The sequence below is a fragment of the Passer domesticus genome, chromosome 16, assembly GCF_036417665.1.
Source record: "Passer domesticus isolate bPasDom1 chromosome 16, bPasDom1.hap1, whole genome shotgun sequence".
Lineage (NCBI taxonomy): Eukaryota > Metazoa > Chordata > Aves > Passeriformes > Passeridae > Passer > Passer domesticus.
The window spans coordinates 9,251,760-9,277,415 of record NC_087489.1 but is presented as its reverse complement, the minus strand read 5'-3'; the positions used below and the strand labels follow the sequence as shown (position 1 = coordinate 9,277,415).

At 44.4% G+C, this 25,656-nt stretch overlaps 2 protein-coding genes across 5 annotated transcripts in view; both read right to left on the bottom strand.

Moving 5' to 3' along the window:
• The window catches only part of LOC135282123 (peroxidasin homolog), a 45,154-nt gene extending 35,407 nt beyond the window's left edge, over positions 1–9,747 (bottom strand). Inside the window, exons 1-2 of the mRNA XM_064391631.1 lie at positions 9,380–9,747; positions 87–158 (exon numbers count right to left, since the gene is read on the bottom strand). Of these exons, the coding sequence (XP_064247701.1) occupies positions 87–158; positions 9,380–9,543 (236 nt within the window). The 5' untranslated portion in view covers positions 9,544–9,747. The remainder of the gene's footprint in view (positions 1–86; positions 159–9,379) is intronic.
• A 2,264-nt stretch (positions 9,748–12,011) lies between these two features.
• Positions 12,012–24,996, bottom strand: PCMTD2 (protein-L-isoaspartate (D-aspartate) O-methyltransferase domain containing 2). 4 transcript variants are annotated; one of them, XM_064391315.1, is made up of 7 exons: positions 24,701–24,718; positions 22,586–22,649; positions 22,129–22,457; positions 20,791–20,893; positions 18,882–19,053; positions 17,954–18,077; positions 12,012–16,424 (listed from the first exon to the last, which is right to left on the bottom strand). In XM_064391315.1, the coding sequence occupies exons 2-7, from the start codon at positions 22,603–22,605 to the stop codon at positions 16,042–16,044; spliced, it is 1,131 nt and encodes a 376-aa protein (XP_064247385.1). In that variant the 5' UTR covers positions 22,606–22,649; positions 24,701–24,718; the 3' UTR covers positions 12,012–16,041. The 4 variants fall into 4 exon arrangements, with proteins under 4 accessions (XP_064247385.1, XP_064247388.1, XP_064247386.1 ...); XM_064391318.1 differs by lacking the exon at positions 22,586–22,649 and having other exon boundaries at positions 24,701–24,996; XM_064391316.1 differs by lacking the exons at positions 22,586–22,649; positions 24,701–24,718 and adding an exon at positions 24,787–24,995.
• Positions 24,997–25,656: the final 660 nt, after the last annotated feature.

Genomic DNA, 25,656 nt, shown 5'->3' with positions numbered 1-25,656 from the left:
GAAATAAATAAAAGCCCAAGGCCAACTTTAAGCCATTTTAGGGGAAAGTACTAGCAATAAATGGATATCCTTGGAGTGCAACTTACAGTGTGTTGAGGTTCTTGAGTCTTCTGAAGGCTCCAGGTCGTATCTCCTTGATGTGGTTGAAGCGTAAATCTCTAAAAGCAGAGGGTATAAACAAGTCATTAGACCAGGAAAGGGAGTGGAGAAGGAGTGGGGACAATGGCTGGGGTCTCCTCTTGTCTGCAAAGTCAGGCAAAATCTGGGACAAGCCATAGTGATAAAATTCTTTATTCTAATTCCACAGAAAACCAGACACTAAAAGGACTCAAGGGATCGTTCCCATGAGCACCAGAAAAGAGTCTGCAGCAAGACACCCCAAGTTCACATCCAATTACTCTTGCATCCCATCCTGATTTGTAGAACACACATCATCACGTGGACCCATAATTTAGCTCCCTACTAAAACTATGTTTGCCCTACAATGGTTAAATCTGCTCAAATAACCTCACACAATAAGAATTTCCCATTTTGCTCTGCAATGCTCCAAGACTTACAACAGCTTATCTCTGCCTGCATTTCAGATCTGTGCCAACTGCAATTAGAATTACTGGAGTCCAGGGGATTCTGGCAAATTTCAAGGGCTGCCCATGGAACTACATCAGCTTGGAACCCAAAACCATGGGGTTTGGATTGCTAATGGGATAATGAAATAAGAGCTAAGTGGTTTAACCTGGTTAACCAAGGATAAACACATCTATAGGGAACGTGCATTGGTTTGGCACCTTGCGTGGCCCAGTGTATTATAACAAATCACAAAAGCTGACAAATGGGGATTGCTGCAAGTTTCTGTCCAAAGCACACACTGAAGTGGATTTTTTTCTCCTGCACTGCTTGATGTATCACATTTGGGGAATACACAGCTATTTTTTCATGTTAAGGCAGCCTTTTAAGGGCATTTTCTTTAAGAGGGAAAAAGCACGAGTTCTGGTGGTAAAGTCCCACTTGGAGGCAGAGTTTAAAACAATGATTCTACAAATAGCTGCAAATTCAACTTGTTTTGAGAGAGGCATCAAGAAGAACTGTGGCATTTATAAAATTCAAATTAGAAAGAGGTGCTGTCATTGCAGGTAGCCCCAAACTGACAGGGAGGACCCAAGGGGGCTGAAACAGCTTGGAGCAAGTACTCAGTAAATGTAAATGTAAAATGTACTTTACAATGGGTAAAGCTGATTTTATTTTAAGATCATGGAATCATAGAATCACAGATTATTTTGGGATGGAAGGGACTTTAAAGTTCATCTCATTCTGCCCCCCCTGCCAGGGGCAGGGACACCTTCCACTGTCCCAGGTTGCTCCAAGCCCCATCCAACCTGGCCTTGGACACTTCCAGGGATGGGGCTTCTCTGGGCACCCTGTGCCAGGGCCTCAACACCCTCTGAGTAAAAACTTTCTGCCTAATATCTAATGTAAACCTGATTTATTCAGTTTAAAACCATTACCCCAACATGTAACATTTCTTTACTTTAACAGTTTGCAAAATGTAGTCATTCTATGCTAAAAATTTCATCATAAATTTTCTTACTTTTTAGGAAGAAAATGCAAGGCAGTTTTAATTAAATTATACTGAAATATCAAATCTCTGCCTTGTTACCCCTTTATTATCACTGGATGCAATGGCACATAGGTCAGCAGAAGTTGTTTTTCTGTTTTGTTTTTTTCCTTTAACTTTTCCACTTCGACCAAAGGATTCAAAAGTCTAATGTAGAAAGAAATCTTCCACCTCTCTTAGTGGTAAATATTGCACAGAAAAGAATTAGAGAGCAGAAACAAATACAGCATCAGAATATTTAAAACCCCCAATATTTCTAATTGCAATTCACTTTCTCTGTTTGTCCATTGCAAGCTGCAGATCCCAAAGGATCACCTCTGACATTTTCAGGTTTTTTTTTTTGGTTTAACTTGCATTGCTTCAAATGTGCATTTCTTGCCCTTCTTCTCAGAGGGATTTCTATCTTTCTTCCCTGGCAATGTGAATTTGAGGACATCTTTATGGATTTTTCCAGGCAATGGCTGCCACCATAAAGCCAAACACAATCAAACCCTGGCAGCAGTGACAGCACAGTGTGCTGCCTCTTCTCCACAGCCTCGTTAAAAGGAAACCAGGAAAGACCAGACCAGGAAAAAAGGTGAAGAAATTAAAACTTGATTTATGGCCTGCAATGCACAAACACCAGCCCTGCTGCCCTGGGGGGTTGTACAGGGCCCTGTAATTAGTGCAGGCAGCTGGCTGCAGGTAATGGGGAACATTACAAATACATGGGAGGAGCACACAGGGGTCAGGGCTGGGGCTGGCCGTGCTCAGGGAAGGCACCAGGGGCAGGCAGTGAAGTGTAAAATCCAACTTCAGGTCACAGGCTGCAGGTAGGGACAAGAAGCTCTGAGTGTTTTAATGAATGAAGACAACTGCAGCCCTTTAAACTACACAGAACTAGAGTTCTTTTTAAACTACACCACCCCCAAGGAGCAGGTAATAAAGCTTAGCTCATTATTTTAATGAAATATTTTAATTTTTCTTCTGTGTTCTATTCCAGGTAAGGCCTTTAGATCATTCTCTGGACCCCCGCTATCTTTCCGTCCTTTGGAAAGTTCGTTTTGGTTTGCTCTCCATCACAAGGGCAACAGCTTTCCCCACAGACAAAAATGGAACAGAAACACTGCATCCCTTCTCTGAGCACTTCATTTCAAGGAATGATGTGAAATAACTGGAGAGAATCCAAAATAAAGCAATGGGAATGATATGAAGTCTAGAAAACATGACAATGAAAAGAACTGAAATTGCTTATTTAACCATAGATAAAATAACTATGGCAGGAAATTGCTACGAATAGAAAGGGCAAATAGTCACTGACTGAAACTGCAGATTCAGGGGGTTTTTTAAAATATCTCAATTAGCAAGGCTCATAAAACACCCAGTGCACTTCAGGTGAGACAGGCTTTAGCCACACATGGTTTAGGTAGATAAATCCTGCCTGTTGATGTCCCTGCACAGCAAAGAATGTCCCTGGGCATGCAGAGGAACCAACATATTCCTCTTTACCATATAAAACCCCAATACTTTGGCTCATCCTTGGCTTTTTCACTGCAGACCTTGCCTTAGCCCGAAGCATCGCCGGCAGGGAAAGGCTGCACTGGGAATCCCTGGCTTGCAAGTGTTTGATTGAGAACATTCCCCACAGAGTTTGTCTCCTCTCACACTGAAACACTTGTTCCTCTCTATTCCCAGGGCACTCACTCTGGAAATTCACGTTCCTGTTCAGGAACAAAAGTGGTTTTTACAGGAACTCACCACGGAGCCTCTTCCCAGGGCAGCTGCCCCCAGCTGCCCCATGCCACAGCAGCTGGGCTCCCTCCCTCCTGCCCACTTCTTTCCACCTGGGAATTTGAAAAATGGGGGGAAAAATAATCCCTCGTGATTTAACTCTTCCCCCATGATTTCAAGGGCGGCAGTCTGGGATTACAAATGACCTTCCCACAAGGAACAGCTGCTGCTAAAGGATTCTGGATCCCCTTCTGCCTTCACACAGAGTGGAGGCCTGGGACAGCAGCATCACCCAACACAGATCCCTCTGGACAACACCAGTTTGACTGGCTCAGCTTAAAATCTCACCAAGCCCTCATGCTTTGACAGGAAAATGACCTGGAATATGTGGATAATCCAGGATGTGCTGTAGAAATCAGTCACCTTTTCTGAAGCTGGGAATTATTGACAGAGACTACAAAGAATGCCAAAATTTGCACATGGATGGGGAAATGGATCTTTACAGAATTACACTGTCTGAGCCTCTCAGCTGCTATCAGAACAATCATCCCTGCAAGCCTTCTGTTAAATAATTATCAGTGATTAGCACATAAAGCAATCAATGGCTTTTACAAGAAACTTCCACTTCTGTTTAATCTATTTAGGCTTTCACAGACTCATGTATTACTATGTTAACTAAGCAGATAATTAGCTACAAGAGGCATTTTACTGCAGTTCTGTGGAAATTACTGGGTTTGTGTCATTGAAGAATCCTTTGTGCTCCCAATGCTGTGCACAGCAGTGAAGCTGAGGGCTCTGCCCAGAACTGGTTGGAAAGTGGCAGCCACATAATCACCACCAACAATGACACAGAGAGTAAAGGTGCTTTTACAGAGATAAGATGTTGAAGTTCCTCCCAGTGTCTCCAGAGGAAGGGAGGGCGTGAAAGACATCCTATAAAAATATCCTATAAGACAAGTTTCCACCATACAAGAAGAGCCAGGACATTTATCAGAAAGATGCTCGTTCCTCACATTTATCTGCACAACATCAGAGTCAGCTCTGCAGGTTCCTCAGTCCTGCCAAACCACTCCAGTCCTGGCAGGAAGGGAAAACTGCCTTGCTGAGATGGAAACGAAGTCTTCCAGACTCACTGTCATCAGCTCCCCAACTCAGGAATGTTCCTGTCCCACACGAGTCCCCAAATGGCTTTAATAAATGACAGCCTTCATCCCAGAACCCCTTACATGGACAGCTGAGCCCTGCCAGCCCTGCGAGGCAGATGAGGAGACCATGGGGAGGCTCAGGGCTGGGGATTTTCCAGGTCCTGGCTATTTTGGGCCTTACCAGCTTAAAACATCAAGATTTGACTGTTCAAAGAGTGAAGAGGAAAGAAAATATGTTGAGCATGGAGATACAAGGAAATGAAATGATGGGATCACGGCTGAAACAGTGGAGAGCGAGCAGCTGCAGGGAGCCTCACTCTGCAGAACAGGCTGTGGTTCCCTGCTGCACTGCCACATCACTTATTTTAAAGATTCAGGAACACTAGATTTTAATTAAGAAAATTACCACAGGCATTCCTGAACCCAGCTTTTTAAGATTCCAGCTCCCACAAACAGAAGCCAGGTTTTCCAAAGGGCTCCCTCTGCATCAGCTGGGGCAGGAACTGGACCATAATCCTGCAGCCAGTGTACCAAGTTGGTTTGATCTCACTTTTTCTGCCCATGTAAGCTGCTGGGAATGCTGTGCCTGAAAGGCAGTCCCAGGACAGGAGGGTTCTGCTGGTGCCTCATTCCTGGTGGGATCATTTCAAATACCACCTGGCATACCTTTAGCTCTTTCCAGGAAGGGTAGGGACAAGAGTGCCTCCAAAACACAGTTTTGGTCCTGAACACATATTCAAGTAGGAAGTTTATATAAAAAGATGCTGAATTCATCAATGCTAGATAATTTGAGCTATTATTTATTAGCAGTGGGATGAAGAGTAGGGTCTGATCCTACCCAAAGCAGCTGAGTCTATTCTTGGGCATTCCTGGCAGCACGACTCTCTCAACCTAATGCATCATTCCTTTGCACCATTTATCCAAGACACATCAAAGGAAGAAAACTTTCCCTCCTCCTGAAGTATGTTCTGACCCTGATTCAGAGAAAGTAAAATAAACACTTTAATACTGAGTCTCCTGTAGCTTAAGTGTCAGTCTTCCACTTTTTTAAGAGCATGATCATTAAAGTTTTTACCCAGAATACACACATTCTTTCACCAAAAAAAAATACTGACTTCTCCTTAAAGAGAACAGGAAAGAGTCCTGGTGTCCTACAGGGAGAGGGATGTGGTGAGGGCAACAAAAATACAAATACTCAAGTGGGAACCAGATGCTGAACCACTGGGAAGTTCAGTGAAAGCAGGATTTTTTTAAACAGTTAAGGTAGCTACAATCACAAGACTTAGGATGCTTCCATCAAAAGATGCCGGAATGTTTCTAGAAGGAAAATATATTTGAAACACCTTCCCTCCTCATTTTCCTGCCAATGAAGAGACTTCTAAAAACAGAACATAATATTCTTGGTCACCTCTAGAAGATTTAATAAGCATTAAATACTGCAGTGAAAGAAGTCAGAAAGAGATTCTACCTGGCACACGCAGAAAGTGTGGGTGTGCATTTAATGGCTGTATATAAGATTATCACACACAGAGGAAATGAGTAATCCCTTCTTCAACCCAAAACACACGACAGAGACCACAAACAGAGCAGCATTTCCAAGAACTCATTTGCTCAGTAAACCTTTCCCCAACAAATGTATAAAATTCCTTCTCAAAATGTGCTTATTAATAGACTAAGAGAGCTACACCCTGTCCTACTCCAGCCTTCCTCCTGCGGGAGGAAGAGAGGAGCTGTGCAGGCACCAAAAGCAGCACAACGAGGAAGGGAAGGAAAACTTGTCCAGCTGGCCATGCTTACACTGCCCAATTAGCAACCAGGTCTGTGAACAACTGGGTCACCTTCAGTTCAAGCCAGCCATGTGCTCAGATCCCGGATCCTGCCCTGTGCCCTCAGCTATGTTTCTCCAGCACTACTCATTCATTATGTGCCCTGCATAATGCAGAAAGAAGAATAACCCATGGATAATTGGATTGCAATCCATTAGCTGCCAGCCAGAGGGGAACTTCTTTCCATGGATTTCTTCTACTCATGTCCACACGTTTCGAAGTTTATTGTTTTAAATGTCACACTGCAGAACAAATGGCTGCTAAGGTTAAAGACCTATTGAAATTTTCAGAGTGTATGTTCCACAGCTGTTCCCTTCCTTGGCTGCTGGCTGGAAGAACTGCCTGAATCCCAGCAGTAACCAGCAGATCACATCTGGATAATCATGTTCCAATTGAACAGACACCAGCCAAAATACGTTTGCAGTTCTACACCATGAATTTTTATGGCTTATCTGTACACGTGTAGTCGTTCCTGCCATCCCATTCTCTGCTCGGGATAAAGCGAGCAGCCTCCATTACCAAAGATAAATAGTCTACTGCAAAAACCAGACTTGGGGCCAGATCCTCAGCTGTACCCAGCTGGGATTGGGAAGGGAGGAGGGAAATGGCGACCCAAGAGGAGCCAGTAACAGCTCATCAATCCTGGAGCTGGTCCCATGCCAATCCCAGCATCGCTCAGAGAAGGCGATGGGCGGCTCCGAGTGCCGCCAGCTGGCTGCAGCCCCAGGGGCCATCTGCCAATGGTGAAGCACAGCCTGTGCCAGCTAGGAGACCTCCCCACTCTTCCAGGATTGTTAGAGAGGATGGCATGGAGTCACGGAGGTCAGAAAGTCCCAAACTCCCAACTTCAAAGCAAACTCCATCTGGAAGCTGCAGCTGTTCTTCGAGGGAACCGAGCTGGAGCCTGGGATCGGTGTTTGGAGCTGCAGTCACAGACTCAGCCCTGTTCACACCAAAGATTAACTGTGGAAAATATCCCAATCCCACATTTTCTGCTCAGAATAACTCCGTGATCAAGACTATTCTTGCTATAATTCCAACTGTGCAGTCTGACACAAGGGTTCTCCCAGGAGAAACACTAACATACCAAAAAGCTGGAGGAGTCAGGGCTTGGTTAAGAAGCATTCCTTGATCTTCCACAATTCAAGAAAAGTCTAATTACTGAAATGCTATTTATAACAGATACAAATGGGATTCTGGCTGGGAAATGCATTTGCATATATTAGATCTTCAAGATAGCCAGACACTCAGGATTTTTCCTTGCCACACAAAGGCCCATGATCTGCCAACAGAGAGCACTCACCAGGCTCATCTGTCTTTATGTCTATGATCAACAATATGTGGTTTGCTTATAATTATGCAGACAGTTGTAAAAGAGGATAAAATTGATAAATCACCTTAAAAAGTACTGGTTCATGAAGGGTCATCATCCTCTGCAATATTGCAGGTTTTATATCTCCCACCTATACTACTTTAATGTTTTAAAAGCCAGTTTCCCATTCAAGGTGGTGCAGAAAATGAAGTGTGCTGCTGCCAGAGGGAGCACACCATTGCAGAACTGGGAAAGAGTTGGTGACACAGTAAACTTCCCTCCCTCTGCACTCGAAGGATCTCTAGCAGAAACTCACTCAGGCTTCACTGTGACAGAAAACGTTGCCTCATTTCAAAGAGAGAACAGGAATTGAGCTTCAATAATCTCAGAAATACCTCAGTTCAGCCAATGGAACAAACCTTTCCCTGAATAAAATCTGGGTTTAAACTAGGAGGAACAAGACACTTTGCTAAAATCAGTGTCAGGGTACTTTAAATATTTTAATATTTCAAGATGCAGGGGAATAAGGGGGATATAAAGGTTGGTACGAGTGTGAAGAATCAGATGCTGCAAGTCACTGTAAGGGCACATAAGCACTGCCCAGTGAGCCAGTACTGAGCAGGGTCACACTGCAAATAATCATTCCAGCACCAGCCCAGGCAGTGAGAAAGCTTTGGCAGCTGCAGCAGGGGTAGATCTCATCCTGTGGGCCACCAATGCAAGAACCTCTGTGGTCTCCACCCACCAAAGCAGACCTGGATGGCAGCAGTCCAATGCCAGCATCCTGCCCACAGCATGTTCCTCTGGCTGCCAGCAGAGAAAGTACATTAGCAATATCAGTGAGATGTTCATGGGAGAATGCTGGTATGGATGTGCCAGCTGAGATAAAAGTCAGCTTGTTATAAGCAAAAAGCTGCTCAAACTCGAGTTGGAAAGGTTTTGCAACAGGCAGCAGTTTAGGGAGGATGAGCATGAAGATTCATTTTTGACAAGTCTTTCCAACTACTAACAAAAAAAGGTCATCCAAGACAAGGGATCAGATAAGAGTAGCACGAAGGGAAGGATTTTGTCAAGTGTCATTGCATCTTAAAGCCACCTTTAAATTTAGGATTAGTCTAGAACCACAGGGAAGTGCTCTTCTGCACCTATCAGTAAGAGCTCTTCGGGAGTCTCCAAGAATTCAATGTCCTTTTCCTCCCCTCTTCTGTTTGAATGGATTCAGCCACCAGCTCCCTCACCTTCTTATTTCTCAAGTAGTCTGTGAGTTACCACAGCTGTTACTTTCCAAATAAGCCTCAGCTTTGGTTTGAACAGTTCAAGTAGAAAGTGGAAAAACAGTACTTAGAAATTCAGTACTGAAATGGTGTTGTATATATAAGGAAAGTGTTCGTGTCACTGGAGACAAAAGCCTGAGCTGCTCTATTTCCTCTCTCCCCTACACCCATACACAAAGCCTTCTAAAATGCAAACTGTGTTCCTTTCCATAAACTCAGTTTAACATTTCTGACCTTTGATTCCCCAAAACTGTCTTCCAGTGCTTGCTTGGAATTACTCTCATTAAATTTTTCAATTCCCTTGATTGTCCCATCAGCAATTAACTGATGCCAGAAGCAGCAGTTTCTGTTTCATGTTTTAAAAGCACAAAACAGTTCTTGAGGCTGATAATTCTGTGGGGGGCAAAGAGGATATAAAATACGCCTTTGGCCTTTTTTTTTTTCCTTCTTTCTAAAGACCACGCAGGTAAGAAAGGCAGGAAAATGAAGTGGTTACTCACAGAATGTTTGTCTGGGGCGGGATCTCGGGGATGGTTTCCAGCATCAGATGCATGCATCTCACTGTAGTCCTGAAGCACAGGCAGCGGCTGGGGCAGGAGCAGGAGAAACCGGGCAGGAGGAGAAAATACAAAAAGCCTCCAAGAACTGAAGGTTTGATCAGCATGGTGTTTGCTGGAGCGTATTTGCCTCAATTCTGAGCTGCAGGGAGCTGACAAAAAAAGTTTCCCAGCCCTGAGGTCCAGGAGGAGGGGACTCATCAGCATGTGTTTGCAATTAAATTAAGGCAGTTTGACAGTCCAACCGCCCACCCTCTCTGCCATTCTGCACATCACTGGAGATCACACTGTCCCCACCCCTCTCTAATTGTGGCGCTGAAATACAAACTCTTCCTTTGGATCTATTTTCGCCTTGTTGCTTCTTTTAAACAGCAAGTTAACTCCTCACCTTCTCCTCAGGCATCTCTCTGAAAGCACAGTGCACCTCCATGGACAGCAACCAAAAAATGACCTCGTGGTCCAGGGCTGAGCTGGGATGCAAAAGATCCAGGGCCAACAATTTTTTTAATTTTTTTTTTTTTTTGCCCTAGCACAGTCTGCAAACTAAAGAGAGAGATTTATCTAACAGCCTGTCAAATGCACGGTGCTGTAAGACTTTCAGGATAGAGGCTGTCTCCTATTACATGTAGTTACAACATCAAGCAAAAATATGCCTCCAACCATTGAGTGGGCATGGGATGTAACACATAAGGGATTTTAAAAGGGAGATCACTAACAGAGATAAATAACCTGCAAATAAAGACAAAACCCCACCCTGGAGTCTGTAAAGTTTCTCAGGCAGAGTAAAAGCTGATTAATTTCAAAGGTCTTTGACCAAGTACAATTTCTTTCAACAGGGACGTCAATTAGAAAAATGTTTTTGAGAAATTCAAGGCAACTGAGGGGTGAAGAGGGGTAAAAAATATTAAATCAGCTGAGCTAGAATTGTAGGGAATGCAATCCTCCATTTGTTTCCCCCCACTGGAAGATAAATTTGAGATGCAAAAGGCAGGATTTGTTTCCAGTTGAATAAATTATCTTTATGAAGAAGCTACAGTAAAAACAGCTTATCTTTAGGTTTCAGTCTATTACTACACAATATCCTAAATGTATGGGTTGAGCACAAGGGAGGCATTAATACACATTAGGATTTATATTGAGGAGTTCCTAATACAGCACCATCCCACATAACCTGGCAGGTCAAATGAAAGCTTCCCACCAACCTGCACATCTGCTTTGTCCTGTACACTACAAAATAATTAATGTGGCAAAGAAGACAAGAGTGACACTTAAACCTTCCTGGTTCAGATTCTCTGTCACTTGAGCATTTGGGGAGGGCCTTGGGTTTGGGGTTTCACCTAAAATTTCATGCTATGGAAGGTAAAACATGAACTCGTTTGTCCAGCTATAAAAGAGAATTATCCTGCAGGCTTTCTGCAGTTAGCCCTCAGGCAATGGGCTGTTTGTTTGCCCTGGCATCACTTGGAAATCCCAGCAAGTTCACTGAACTCATGGTTTTGGGCAGAGTGTCCTCTAGTGGCCACCCAACCCAACCCAGGCCAACCCTGCTCACAAAAACGGGTTGTAAAAAGCCAAATTATCATCTTCAGCCTTCATACAACAACTGGCAGCTGCAACCAGACTGCTCTGGTGAATAGGACACCTTTTAATTCCCGAGGCGTTGCGTGCTTTAGAAGCACATCCTCCGTATGCATCAGGCAATGCATGTTATGTGAAAATCTTCCTGACTGAAGTTCTGTGTCCTTCCAGCCTCACTGCTCCCACATCAGCTCCTTCCAAAGCCCACTAGCCTTCCAAAGCTAGGACAGCGTAGCATGGCTGCTAGGAGCTGTTCTGCAAAGCTGGGAAGAAAAAATCCCTCTCTCCAAACCATGTGTCAGTTATTTTGGAGCCATCCTTTCCCCTGGCACACCTGGCCACTCTGCAAATATGTGGCTTTTGCTTTCTGTCTCTGTGGTGCATAAACTCTGAGTCCTAAACCAACCCTGTGCAACAACAACAGAAATCCCTTTTTATTTGTATTGCAAAGAGGAGAGCTGGGCCAGGGCTCAGTCCCATTTCTGTGGGATGAGTCCTGTCTGTGGAATTGCATTTCAAGTCCAGCTGTGCTGTGGGGAGCAGCTTTGGGATGGATTGAGGGGCATTTGCCCACTGCTCTGTAGGAATGGGATCTTGAGCCAAGTCAGCAGAGTTAACAGAGCATGGGGAATCGTTTCAGTGCAAGGCAAGTTCTGCAACCCACACATTTTCTGGGCAGCAGATCTTCACCACTTCTCTCGGGCCTTGCTCATCTCCCCTCATGATAAGATGTTGGTGAGGGTTAAGGAACACCAGCAATCCCAGGCCCCTTACTCTCATATTAATTTGTCTTATTTTCCATCAACATGACAAATTCTTTAAAAAGGAGTGTGCATCTGTGAGCAAGAACCAAAACTTGTCTCCTGAACACCAGGAATGATGTCAACCCTTGTGTCCCATGCTGCAGCATTTCCAGCCTCTGCTACACAGGCTTTTCACACCTGTAGAAAGCAAGTTGGGGGGGTTCCCTCAGATATTTTTTTTTCCCCCTTAACCCTTTGTTTTTTTTTTTATTTTTAACTCTCCCTTCTGTCCTTTTTTCTTCAGCAGAAAGATTTCCCTCAGGGGACCAACCCCCTCTATACCCCAGGGAACTGTGATGTTCTATGTTTTACAATGAAGTGAACATAAACATCATCTGACAAGTTTAATTTCCTCAATACCATTTGTATGACACATCCATGGCTTTCCAAAGCAGAAAAGGATTTTCTTTCAGCACACATCACGTGAAGGAAAACATTAACGTTGAACTAATCTCCTGTTATAGCTGGGAAAAGGACATTTATCATACACACAGATGACAGGAAGAAACACACAGACAGGCAATTATCCTATGGAATAAAGGTTAACAGATTCATTTAATTAGCAGCAGCTGTATTTGCTATTATGATCAGACTCCTAGCACAGCTGAAACCAAAATATTGTTCTCAATACTGGAGAAATGAAAGCCTTGAACATTCACTCTTAAAAATCCACGTTGATTAAACACTCAGAGCCCAGGGGACAAGAGGGGAGCTGCAGTTCAGAATGCACAGAACAAACTCCTGACACGCTGGTTCAGGCAATCCGTGAAGTACAGAAATGGATGAAACATCTTTTGATATCTGTTATTTACAGGTCAAACAGCCAGGGAACAAAGCCCACTCTTTAACCACTCTGACACATTAAATCTACATCAGTGCTGTGTGGGCTGATCCCAAAATTCATCTGCACAGCTGCATTACCTCAAGGTTTGCAATTCAACATCTGGGCAGGTTTGAGAGAACACATTCTGAGGAGTTAATCTAAAACTATGCACCTGCACCATATTGTTAAGCATTTTTCTGCTGTCTTTGTCTGAGCTCCCATTATGGAAATAAGCACTCACCTACAAAGTGTTCCAACCACAACAAAGCCATGTTAAGAAGGCTAAAAAGTCTTTACTAAATTTATTGATAAACACTTATTAATGAAGTTGAAATTGCATAACACTTCTGCATGCCTCAGGCCAACTGAACTCTAGTTTCTATACAGATTTTTCAGCTTACACACTCATGACTAAAGCAGCTTGAAGTTCAGCTCTCTTTGCAAATTTGCTGCAGGATTGAAACCTAAAAGGAGTCACATACAAAAAAATGTGACAACTACTGAGAACACAGAAGGAAACAAAGCAGGTACAATTCCTGGACAGCTCACAGATCCAAACAAACCCAGCTCTGCCTCCATCCCTCTGCTAGAAATGCCTACAAAACTACAGTGCAAGTGCTTGTGCACGGGGAAAATGTATTTACAACTCCCCTTTATTTACAGGCTATAAGCAATACTATTTCACAGTTATATTATACAAAGAATTTCTACTATCTGTTTAGATCTGTGGGGGTTTTTTGGACAAGAGGACAATTTGACAACCTAGAACATAAATTTCCTGTATATATATATATTTATTTATTTATTCAACCTTATCCAGGAAAAAATAGCAATATTTATGCATCTTATAGAAAGCTACAAAAATCTAGCAAGTGTAATAAAAAAGGCAAATCTGGTGAAAAATCTGATAAAATACCTTTTACAACTGGGGCTGAGATGGGGATAATAACCAAACAAGGGATAAATGAAAGATAATCCTCCCTCAACTAGTCAGCTTTAACAGAATCTCTGCAAGGCTTACTAACAGGAACCTGAAGTTTAATGTCATTTTTAGAGGGATTTCTTTAAAAGTGTTGTGATTAAACTGAAGGACGACCTGGCAGCCAAAAGCAGGAGGCACCCTGGACTATGGAGGGGTGTGGAAATTGTGCCACAATCCAGAAAGGCACATACCTGGCATGACACCCATTAAACAGACTATTCCAACAAATAACAGGCCACAGCATGTTGGGAAGCAGTGAGAATAATTACACACAGTTTCTATTAACCCTCTATTTACCACCACATTCAGGACTTGCATTTGTAGAAAGAAATTCACGGGAGTTGCCAGAACCCAGTGATGGGACGTGCACCTTTACAGGAAACATCAGCTCAGTGGCCACAGAACTGCCCCACTGCAAATAAAGAAATCAAAATCCAAGGGAGCAAGACAGCTTGGGGTACCATTGAGACCAGAAGTGGAAACAAGAAACCAGAGGCAAAACCCAGCCTATGACTGTGTACATGCCAGCAGCCACATTATATAGGATTATCAGATGATATTCCCAAAGAGACACAAAAATCCTCTTAAGCAAGGAAAAGTTCTCCACTTCAGGCTTAGACATACATGTTATTCATTTATTTTCAAAGCCACACAGAACTTTGAAACCATTTTTCATGAAGCAAGTTGTGCAACTCAGGACCATTTGGCAATACAGTCTTCACTCATTCCTCCTCAAAAATGAGGAGACAGTACACATTAAAAAAAACCAAAAGATATCAAAGTGATACCAACTCAAGTGCTTCTGATGGGGCAATGCCTTAACACAAATTCATTACCTGCTGAAAGAGAGCTTTTCATTCCCCCCAGCTTTAGGACTATTTCACATCAACACAAACTCCAGGCTTTTTTTTCCAGCCTTTATCAGTTCAGGTACATTTCCCAAACAGGCTGAACCAAGTAAACCTGTTCTAAACACAGTATTTTATCATCCACAGACATTGTGGACTCCCCATTCCTGAAACTGCCCAAGGCCAGGCTGGATGGGGCTGGGAGCAGCCTGGCCTGGTGGAAGGTGCCCCTCTACATGGCAGGGGGTTGGAACAAGATGGTCTTTAGGGTCCCTTCCAACCCAACCATTCTGTGATCCTATGACTCCATGGCATCCCCTTCCATCACCATGACAGAGTGCTTTAGAAATAAAATTTACAGCTCACATCCACAGAACTGCAGAGTGACAAAGCTTTCCACATGAAGCTGTTAAAATTTCTGCTTTGTTGCTGCAGGAATAAAATCTACCCAGCTGAGCAGCTCCAGTCCACTGTGGAACACTTGTGAGCAAGGTGTATTCTGGCCACCTTGCCACAGCAGGGGCACACTCACAGGAACACCTGAGAACTGCATCAGTTTGGCTCTCTAGGCTGCTCTCAGGTTCTGCAGACCCCCCACAAAACTCTGTTTGGCTGATTTACTGCTCAGGCTCTGCACCTCACTCTGCTCAGCCAAGGTGATCTGAGCTATCTCACATGACAGCAAAACCCACTGACACTGCTTACAGCTTGCACAACTCACTGCTCTGCAGCTTTTCTCTACCCTTTTTCCCACTCAGAATTACTCTGTAAACGTTTTCAGAGACAGCAGTCCCAACCCTGACTACCTTGCATCCTGTCAAAGTTAAACAGCTTTGCAATTCCTCACTTGCCTCCATAGCTTTGAAAGAACCACAGAAACCTAACAACTCGTTCTCTAGAACAGGGGTTTTCCATTAAAAAAACCCAGTGTTTTGTAAAAACATTTTTAGTGAAAAATTATATATAATTTACAAGCAAAGCAGACCAACCAAGGGGGAGCTGATGCTTTCCTTCTCATTCAAAACCTGGATGCCACAAGGGTAGTGCCAAAAATTCCTTCCTTTCTGTGAAAGGTGTGCTTTTCAGATTACTGGAAGAAACATGATTTGCCAGGTCAGGTTTTAACTAATTATCTTCATCCACCATTAAACACACACCATGGCAAATACATGGCAGGTTTAGTGGGACAGAGCACAGACAGGAAGGGTCTTTGGGGATCTGCTCAGGAGTTTTTCCCCCAACTGATATTCGGTAGAGCAGCCATGAGATTTTTAGGAATATCTCCTGCAGTTAGTTTTGAGGGAATTAAATCCTCCTTTCCATAAGCAGCTGAGCACTTCACCAACTTGCTTCCTAAGGAATCCCTGCTGTAGAATTAAACTATAGCACACAACTGAGAAGAAAGAAAAAACTCAAAAAAGCTATAATGTCAAAGTTTACAGCAGCCACATTCCCCAGCCAGCCTACTGCCTCGGGTGTCACGTTGGCAGGCAAGCAAGTGGGACACGTTTGTCAAGCCCTAAGGAATACTTTATTCTCTGCCTACTTCCCACTTTCTAAAAGAAGAAAAACTACTTTTCCCTATAATAAAGCAAGTAATACTTCAAGGGATCAGGCAACGGCAGGCTCAAGACCTTTTCTCTCAAAAAGTTTACAGGAGGGTCTGGCTTTAGTTCAGAGGGTTTGGATTCCTCCTCCTCCAGCCTGTCCTCCTCCATGTCCTCGCTGTTGTTGTTGTCGTCCGAGGGGCTGGAGATGCGGCTGGCGAACACCTCCTTGTCCAGGAACACGATGGTCTCCATGCGCCGGCGCCGCAGCCGCCGCCGCTTGAACCTGGGCGGGCTCCTCAGGCCATTCCCAGCTCCACTCAGGTTCTCCTCGTGGATGAGCTTCTTCAGGGTGCCTCGGATGGCGATGCGAGCCAGGTCCTGCAGGCTGCGAACGGCCACGGGCGCTGCAAGCCAACCAAACCTGTGAGCTGAGAGCACAGAGGGACAAACCTCCCCCAGAGGTACTCCCAGGAAAAGTTCTGTTTGCTCAGATTAAATCAGGCCACTCGAATTCCCTGCTGGGATTACACAAACAGCTCTATTCAGCTCCTGTCAACTCGGATAAACTGCGTTGCAAGTTTCCAAATGAAATTTAATTGTGTGTTTCTCTCATTAAAAAATGTCCTGCCTTGGTTTCAAGTTCTCAGTTATTCTAAGACGCACATCTTAAAGATTGTGTGAGTGCAGACTTAGTGATGGGAGCTGTGATTGTTTCATTGGCTTAGAATCAGGTATTTTCCTGTGGTAGATAACTAGACCTGAAGTCTGTTTAATTCTTCCACAAAATGATTTTTCTATTGTACAGTTCCTTCAGCTTTGCCAAGTTCTGCACTTATAAAACACAAGTACTATTTATGCTCTTCAAAAACTGCTTCAGACTTAGTGGGTGAAGACAGGCTGAAAACCATTTTGTGGAAGTAATTATAGCAACATTACACTAAGTTACTGTATTAAAATGCCTCCCACATTAAAGGCTTGGAAGGCTATTCTGTCTTCTTTGCTGCCAGTTTAGAAATGCAGAAAAAAAAATTAAAAATGTATAGATGCACACAGATCCATGAAATAAAATGAACTAAAACTGACACAAAAAGTCCCTGTCCTTGCCAACAAGTGAGCTTTCCTGGGACCTGAATGAAAAAAGGAGAAAATAACTACATAGAATTTATGGGCAGGTCTCACCACAAAGTGAGAACATGCTGAAACAGGCACTTTTATTGGACTTTCTGTCATGCTGTGGACTGTTTCCTGAGCTCCTCTCTGTCATACAGACACCTTTCCAGGTTAAGACCAAAGCCTGACTAATCTCTTTATGAAAGTACCACTGTCTTCATGTGTTCTTAAGAGGCCTCTTGACACTGAAGTCTTAATCTAAAGATTGGGGCCACTGATACGACCTGCATTTCAAACAGCTAACCAAGAACTGCACAACTTGTATCCCTCAAGCATTCCAGGTTCAGGATAATTCTGGATTGCTGGGGGTGAGACTCTTTGAGCAGATACAACATTTGTTCACAGGGAATGCTTGTTTATTCCCCTCTCCTTGTGGCACAGTGCCTCAGAACCATGACAGGATTCAGTCATTCAGGACTGGAACAGAATGTGCAAAATCTAGGATGAAACACCCTGCAAAGTTCAGGTGCAACATCGCAAGCAATCATTTGTGTTTAGAATGATGGCCCAGTGGAAGGGGTCCAGCCCACAGCAGGGATACTGGAATTAGGTGATCTTTAAGGTCCCTTCCAATCCAGGCCATTCTGTGAGTCTGTGATTTGGAATCTATTTCATTCAACTCCAATGCTTGCACAAGACAGACAGCTGTTCAAAAAAAGGAAAGACTGGGAGTAATTATCCTGGAAAGGATTCCCAGGGATGTTACAGCTCACAGCCAGGCAGCAGAAGGAATTCCCCCAAGCTCAGGAATGTCTATACTCACGCAAGTGAACGAGCCTTGATTTTCCTGAATCTGTGTGGTTTGGCTGAATCAAAGGAGCAAAGGAAACAGCAAGAATCTTCTTGGTCTCCCAGGCAGAAGGACCAGTCCGAGTTATCTTAGTCAACTGAAGCAAAACAAGAAGATTATTGTCAATTGTGGGAACTACAATGAGATTTTGGAACAAAAAAATGAACAAATGACTTTTCTGCCTGGACAAGTTGAAGTACTGAAAGCTGCAACAGTAAAAGGTGATGAGAAACAACATTGGTTTTATGAAAAAAAATTGGGAACTCCTTGCAGGACTAGCCCCACGTAACTTCATCTACTGCAACAGAGCATGGGCACTGGTAATTTGGGTCACTCTGCTTGCCCAGACCTTCCTGCAGACTGGACAGAGCAGCTGTGTCTGACCTCTGGGAAAATTCCTGAGTCACCACGAGCACTTGCTCCTGAAAAGGTCACAGATCAAATCTCCTACCCCAACCCACTGCACAGCCTCTTACTGGGAAGAGTAAGAGGCTGTGGAGTCCCTGCACCTGCTCCTCTCACGTTCCCTGACAGTGGGAAAAGGTCAGGCACTTGACCCACTTTTTACTAAAAGAATCCACTGACACTTGTAAATAGAGACATCCTGCACACTCTTTCAAGAGCAGTCAGGGAGCAAAAAGTTGTGTTTTGCCACTAAGCACAACACTAAATTATATAATTAAACAAAGCTTTGCTCACATTTTCTGCAGTGAGGAAGTAAAATTGCAATTACCAACAGATTGTAATATATGGAAGACTGCAAAACTACAAATCTCTTAAATATTAGGAATGTGCAGAGTCCAGTTTTCAGTCATCATGAAAACCAGATAAAAGAACAGCTACTGACTAAACCATGATCAGAATTAAGAATAACTGAAATATGAGTAAAAAGGCACTCAACCTTTTCTTCTAGAGGCATGACAAGAATTCCCCCAACTTTCAACAGGTTCTTCATGTAGTCCTCGTGCTCCTTCTGGACTCCAGCACCACAGTAAACACGGTCATACTGAGTGCAGTCTGGAGAAATCTCTAAACAATTGCCAATGACAAAGGATGGCTCACAAAATTCAAACCTGAAAGTTAAAAAGACTTGTGTTAGACAAGAATGCGATGATTTAGCAAAATAAATTATTTTCATAATTCTGGAAAAATTGGAAAACACCTGAAAAACACCCCCAGTCTTACAGGATTTCTCCTCCAAAACCCATGTATTCTAGACATTATTGTAACAGGCTACAGCTAGAAGTCTCAAAACCACAGAAAAACGAGGTCAGAATTCATGGATTAAAATCTCCAGAGGATAAGGATGCATAATTTCATACTTGAGCTGCAGGTAACTCTTCAGAACAAGCTATTTTTAGTCACCTGATGCTGACTCAGTTATAAAATACAAATACTAGACCTGCACTTCCAAATGTCAAAGTCTTTTAAGGACTGCACCTGGGTTTATTTTTGCATTTTCAAAAGCTTTTAACTGGTTTTCAGATGTGGGGAATTACCACCTGATGATACAGAAGTAAGCTGTGCTGAAGCCAATGGAAGTTTTGCCATCAGCTTCAAAAGAACTGTGATTTCACCCTTCATAAAAAAGACTTTTTGCCTGCAGTATTTCTGACTTGGTTCAAAAGAAAAATGAATGATTCTCTGATGCCTCTGGTTTTCTTACAAGCTCCAAGTTTTAAGCCCTATGTTTAAGGGCTGATTTTGGTAGAAGTTGTTCAACACATCCATTCTTTTACTGGTATCTTGAGTGGCAGCTCAACATAGCACCTATTTATTCCTAATGCTTCCTGGAGCTTTCTGGGTTTGCAATGAAGGCTGGACATTCAGAGCAGCCAGAGAACAGTTCCTGCACACGCTGTTCCAGGAGCACAACCCAGCAGACATCACTCAGCAAAGCCAATTTTCCAGGCATGTTAATTTCTGAATTCAGCTTGCCTTTGCTCCATAGCTGTATTTGGAGAGAGAAGAAAGTCTTCCTTAAAACATCTCCTCAAACAACAGCAACATGACTGAAAAAAACCCCATTGAGCACCAGAAACTTTCAGTCTTCTGCCAACATGCAGAAAATACAACCCCCTCCTCAGCAGCTTCCCAGGGCAGCAGGAACAGCAAAAGACTGAGTAGCCTAAAATTCTGCATGCCATGATTTTTATTTTCTTCCCCCCAGGAGAGGAGGATATCAGGTATTCAGAGATGCTTTGCTTCTCTGTTTGAACAAACTATGAAACAGATCCAAAAATGCGACAGCCAGAACTTTTATTGCTGAGGTTACTATTGGCAATGGTTATCTAGCTGGGAAGTTATTACTTGTGACAGCAGCAGAATGGAGGGTCTAAGGAAGAACATAAATCAAATCCCAGGCAGTTTTAGTACCAACTTAATCATCATAAAACTACCTTCATATTTTAAAATGCCATTTTTCCTTCTTCTCAGATAAAACATATTAGGCCACTACAAAAACCAGTTCATAATCTCATCACTATGCAGGCTCTCAGATCACAGGCACAACCAAGTGTTGCTACTTGCAAGTTTTGAGGTGTTACTGCAAGTGCATTTAAAAATAAACAAACTTCCCTAGCTCCCTCTACACCCTGCAGCATCAGCACTGCTATTAAAAACTCTGCAAACATTTCTGAAACCCCCACGACGCGCTCAGGCTTCGAAGGTCACATACTGCAGCTCAGCGAGCCTAAGGAGCCTGAATCCTCAGATTACCCTGAATCCAGAGGGGCCACATGGGAGCAAGAATTGCCCTGAGCAAAGCCAAAAGCACAAAATTAATCCCAACAGGCATTTTGAATTCTTACTTGTCAAAGCTGTCGCTTGTTTTAATGAAAAAGTCCAATTTCTGCTTCGCGTACTCGATGACGTCGGAGTGAAGCTCCACACCGTGGTTCACCCCAAAAGGACCTGCAAGTGCAGAACACCAGGGAATGGCAACAGCAACACCACCAAATCCTGCAGGATTAACACACTTTGGGTTCCTTCCTCCAGCAGATTGTTCCATGAGTGTCACAGTTGGTGTTTGTGTGGGGTCAGCTCTCTCACTGCCACAATGGGATTTGCAACCCTATACCTGCAATTTCTGGCAGCAACTGAGCCTCTTGTGCACAGCTCATTCTGAATCATTTGCTATTAACTATGCAGGAAACTTCTCTATAGGAGGGAAACACTGATGCCATTGCTGTGAAAGTGACCACCTGGAAAAAAATCCCAATGGCCTGCATGTTTTAGCACACACATCTTATTTTTATGCTAAAAATCTCTGCAATTAATCAGGAACAGTCATCATAGACTGTACCTCAATTAACAGCAAAAACAAACAGGAAAAAACAAAAGTTGTTCAGCACTCATGCTTTTTGTTCAGAACTGACAGGGTTACTTTTGCAAAAAGAAAATAAAAGCCCTGGAGTTACATATTGGTATTCTAAGTAATGTCAACAAAGCCAGGAGAAAATCAGAAATGGGAAATGAGACTTTACCCTGAGAATAAACATCCCAGCAGTTAAAATTCTGGACACTCTCTCAAATTTTACCCTATAGCCACTTGCTATCTATCCTGGCAGCAGAACTCTGACTAAAACACACTGCAGGGAGAATTTAAATGTCCAATTCCACTTGGATAATTTGCTTTGTGCCACTATAAATGTGGTCACAAAATCAGTTCTGCTGCATTAAAGTGTTTTCCAGAGAATATTCCCATGTTGTGGAGTTAAGAGTCAAAAGTGGATCTCAAACCTGTCTCAGACAGGGCTGTGAACACAAACCAGGCATGGAGAAGATACAGTCACAGCTTTTTGTGGACTTGCTCAGTCCCAGTTTCAACTCTGTACTCCTGATCCTGACCTGGGGTCTTGCTTAAGGGGAAACAAACCCAGGTTTGTGTCCAGACCTGCAGGAATCCACTACAACCACCTTTGGAACTACACTGCTGCCTGTTCTGATCTGCCACAGAAATCTGGATCCCATCCAGTTCCAGAGAAGGCTGTGAGAATCCTGATAAATTGACGAGCTGCATTAATGCATTCTTTACTTTCCCAGCTACCTTTTTAGCTCCATTAGTGGAGGAATACCTCATCCCCGATTTCAAAACCTGGTTTTAAAGCTCTAACACAATCAGTTAATGTGACTGAAGAGGTATTTACCCAGGATGAGTCCAACCATGGAACTCAGATAACCAGTGCCACTGCCAAGGTTCAGAAATGACAGCCCAGGTTGCAGGTCCAAAGCTTCCATCACCTCTGAGTAAATGCACGGTGCTGAGAGATGAATATTTCCATGCTTCCAAGCCAAATCCTTGTAGGCATTGTCTTTGAACTCCTCCAGGTAGTAATCTGCCCGATCAATGGCTCGGAATGCCTGCTCCACCAGCTCTGTCCTGATGTACTGGGCCTCCTTCAGGTTATCAATTAATTCATCGTTGTCTTCGCCCGCGCTCACGGCGCCTCCCATCTTCAGCAGCCTCCTATAAACACTGAAAGGGAAATAACAACAAAGCAAGGTGAGGTACAGAACGTGCACTCCCAACACTAAATTATGCTGCTGTACATGGAGTGCTTTGAGAGAGATCTTCACCTACTCCAAGGGCCAGAAAAACCTCACCCCAGCGCTCCTGTCTCCATTCCAACGATGCAAAACAAAATGCAGCAGATCTGGCATCCAGTGCCTGACACCAGTGGGGAAAAATAAAATCACAATAGGCAATTTCAATGTGCAAGGCCTGTCTTCAAACCCTCCCACCGTTTTACCAGCACATCAGCTTTTCCACTGAACCCTTTTATAGAAAGGATTATTCCAGCTCCGGCGCTCAGGGGTCATTTTTCACTGCAAGCCCAAACAACAGGGCAAGTCTGGGCTGTCTGTCAGAGCTCCTGCCACACACAGACTGTCCACCTCTAACAGCACCTGACGAGACCAAGACACAGGCAGAAAATCCACAAAAATCTCAAATTGTATTTCCTTTGAACGTGCATCAGGATGTTGACTGCACAGAGGTTCAAGAAACCCAACAGAACTCTGACCTGTCAGCCTTGCTTGCTTTGGTAAATGCACTTCCACACAGCTCATCTCCAGAGCCTGAGCCACCACCATTAGTAAAGCACTTAATGACACAGACAGCAGCTCCAGAGAGAATTCCCACTGCAGCCTACAGGTTTTAAAGGAAAATGTACAGGGGAACAAAACCACTCAAAATTAACCTGGCTTCTTCTCATATATTAAGGGGAAAAAAAAAACCTTTCCAGAAAGCACAACATGATTTGAGATGTGTTTGTTTACAATGCCTTTCCCTGCTCACAGTAATAACCATGAAGCAGCAGCTTTGGAGTTCATTCCCGGGATCAGAAGATCTGCCTACAGCGAAATTGTTGGGGTTTGTTTGTTACATTCAGCCAGAGCAAATTACAAACTTTCATTTTCTGAGGAAACAAAGCAAAGCTACAGGGCTCCAAGGAGATTTCACAGCTGTTCAAATAACACAGCATTCTGATCACCTGTAGAGGCACACAAAACAGGATATACTTAGGCAGGGAACTCGAGCCAGTTCTTAATCCATTCATGCCTCAAACACATCAATCCAGTTCAAGACCATTAATAACACTTGAAATAAAACATCACCCCTCCCCTTTCCACAGTTACTCCTTCATTTTCTCTACAAAAAATGACTCTGTTTTATTACTTCACAGTGGGAACGCATCAAGTCAAAGGTCCAGGTGGGTTAATGTACCAATTATTTTTTCCCCCTCCTCTTACATCCACAAAACCTCACTGCATTTGCAACACAAGGCTGCCTGTATCTTTAGTCTTTTATTTAACATTCCACATTAAAATACTCTCTTCACCAAGGGTCTTGATTCCCTTGACTTTCTTTTATATATTTTTGTTCTTAGGCTTCCTTCATTCTTCCACTCTGTTTGCTATTGAAAAATAAATAAATAAAAATCTACATTTTTAGATTTAAAGCAAGAAGTCGTGCCTTTAACAGTGCTCCACTTTGGATCCCAAACAAATTCCTGCTGATGTACGCAAGCCCCACTGGGACAACTGGTCTGACCTGGTTTCAGCTCAGCTCCATGGACAACAATGTTCTTCCATGTTCTACACCGTGGAAAACAACATCAGACACATCTGGCTGAGACATTTTCATCATGGGAGCAGGGAATATCCGCCCTGTGACAGGTGTCAGTCACCGCTGAAATCATCACTTTCCCTGGACATTAACACACTTCCAGCAGAATGCATGTTTGATAGGCACAACTTCAAACTCTGACATTCGAACTCCTCTCCTCATGTGATTCCACACCTTCGCTTCACTTGGTGGGAATTGCAACCCAGTAGGGAAATGGGAACTCAGTAAGGCTGATTTTTATTCAACTCTTCAAAACAAAACCCCCTCCCTCCGCAGCAAACCCCTTTTCCACGCTTCTGAGGCAAAGCAGAGATTTCCCCAGATCTGAGCAGGGACAAAGTCCACAGGCAGAAATCCGGACCGCTGCCCAAAACAGAGCCGGCAAAGGAGGCAAAACAGAGCCAGAGAAGGTGTCTCTGCATGTTGAAACACCCCTCGCTGCCATGTTCCCCTCAGGAAAGCAAACCGAAGGCAGCGCCCGGCCCGGCTCCTGAGCCCAGCACGGGCAGCCGCGGCTCCCGCCCAGGCACAGCAGCACCGCTCGGGCAGGGCTCCAAACAATGCCCGAGGCACCAAACGCGGCTGCTCACCCCCGGCCGGTCTGCAGGGCAGTCCCTGCCCCGGCACCGGAGTGGGAAAGGGGAGGTTATTCGGTGATTTCACACAAAAGCGGTACCTCAACGGATGGTTCGGCTCCGTTCGGCTCGCTTCGGCTCGGCTCCGTCAGGTTCGTCCCGTTTCGGTTCGCCTCGGCTCCGTTCGGTTCGGTTCGGCTGGCCTCGGCTCGATTCGGCTCCTCTCGGCTCTGCTCGGCTCAGCCCAGGCCAGCGCGCTCGGGCTGTAAACACTGCCCAGCTGAGCTCCGCTCGCGGCACTGCGCATGCGCGGAGCGCACCACAGCCGCGGGCGAGGGGGGAAGGGAGCACACCACTGCTTGCCGGTGGGGGGCGCAATCTGGGCCGTACCACGCAGAGCCGGCGCGGGGGGTGCAGGACTGTACCACGGCTGGGATGGAGCCGGCTGGAATTGGCTCCATTAGATCCCAGAAAACTTCCAGCAGCTTCTCCCAAAAGCCACCCCACTGCCAAACCTTGCCATGCACACTCAGGGTAACGTGCCAGGACCAGACACAGGCTGTGACTCTCGTTTTCCCCATCGCAGAGCTCCTGGGTGCATCTCCCCATCGCAGCGTGGACGCCTTTTCCCATTCCCGGACCCTCTGCCCTTCCCAAAGTTCCTGTTCCCAGCACGAGGCTTCATCTCCACACCTTCTCCCAGCACATCTCCCAGCTGTCCCAGCTGTGCCAGTCCTGGTGGCCTGCCATGGCACCGTGACAGCGCCTCGTGGCACTGGGGCATCCCTGTGGTGCCTCAGGATTTAGCGTTTATGTTTTCAGATTCCGTACTGCTTTAGTGGGTGGGTCTGAGCTTCATACTAGGAGTAGTAAGCTCTCTTCACGGAGCAGGGAGACAAAACAGTTCCTTCTCCAGCTGAGGACCAAGGACAAATGATCCGAATCTCAGGCCTGAGAGCACAAACACCGTG

What these genes read in the sequence shown, in the direction of transcription:
- PCMTD2 (XM_064391315.1), bottom strand. Translation starts at nt 22,605, where the DNA reads ATGGAGACAGGAGCGCTGGG. An exon ending in ATGGAGACAGGAGCGCTGGG is followed by an intron (nt 22,458 to 22,585) that starts GTGAGGTTTTTC and finishes TTTCCCTTTCAG; the next exon opens with TGTTTATAGGAGGCTGCTGA. An exon ending in ATCAAGGCTCGTTCACTTGC is followed by an intron (nt 16,425 to 17,953) that starts GTGAGTATAGAC and finishes GTTGGCTTGCAG; the next exon opens with CGCCCGTGGCCGTTCGCAGC.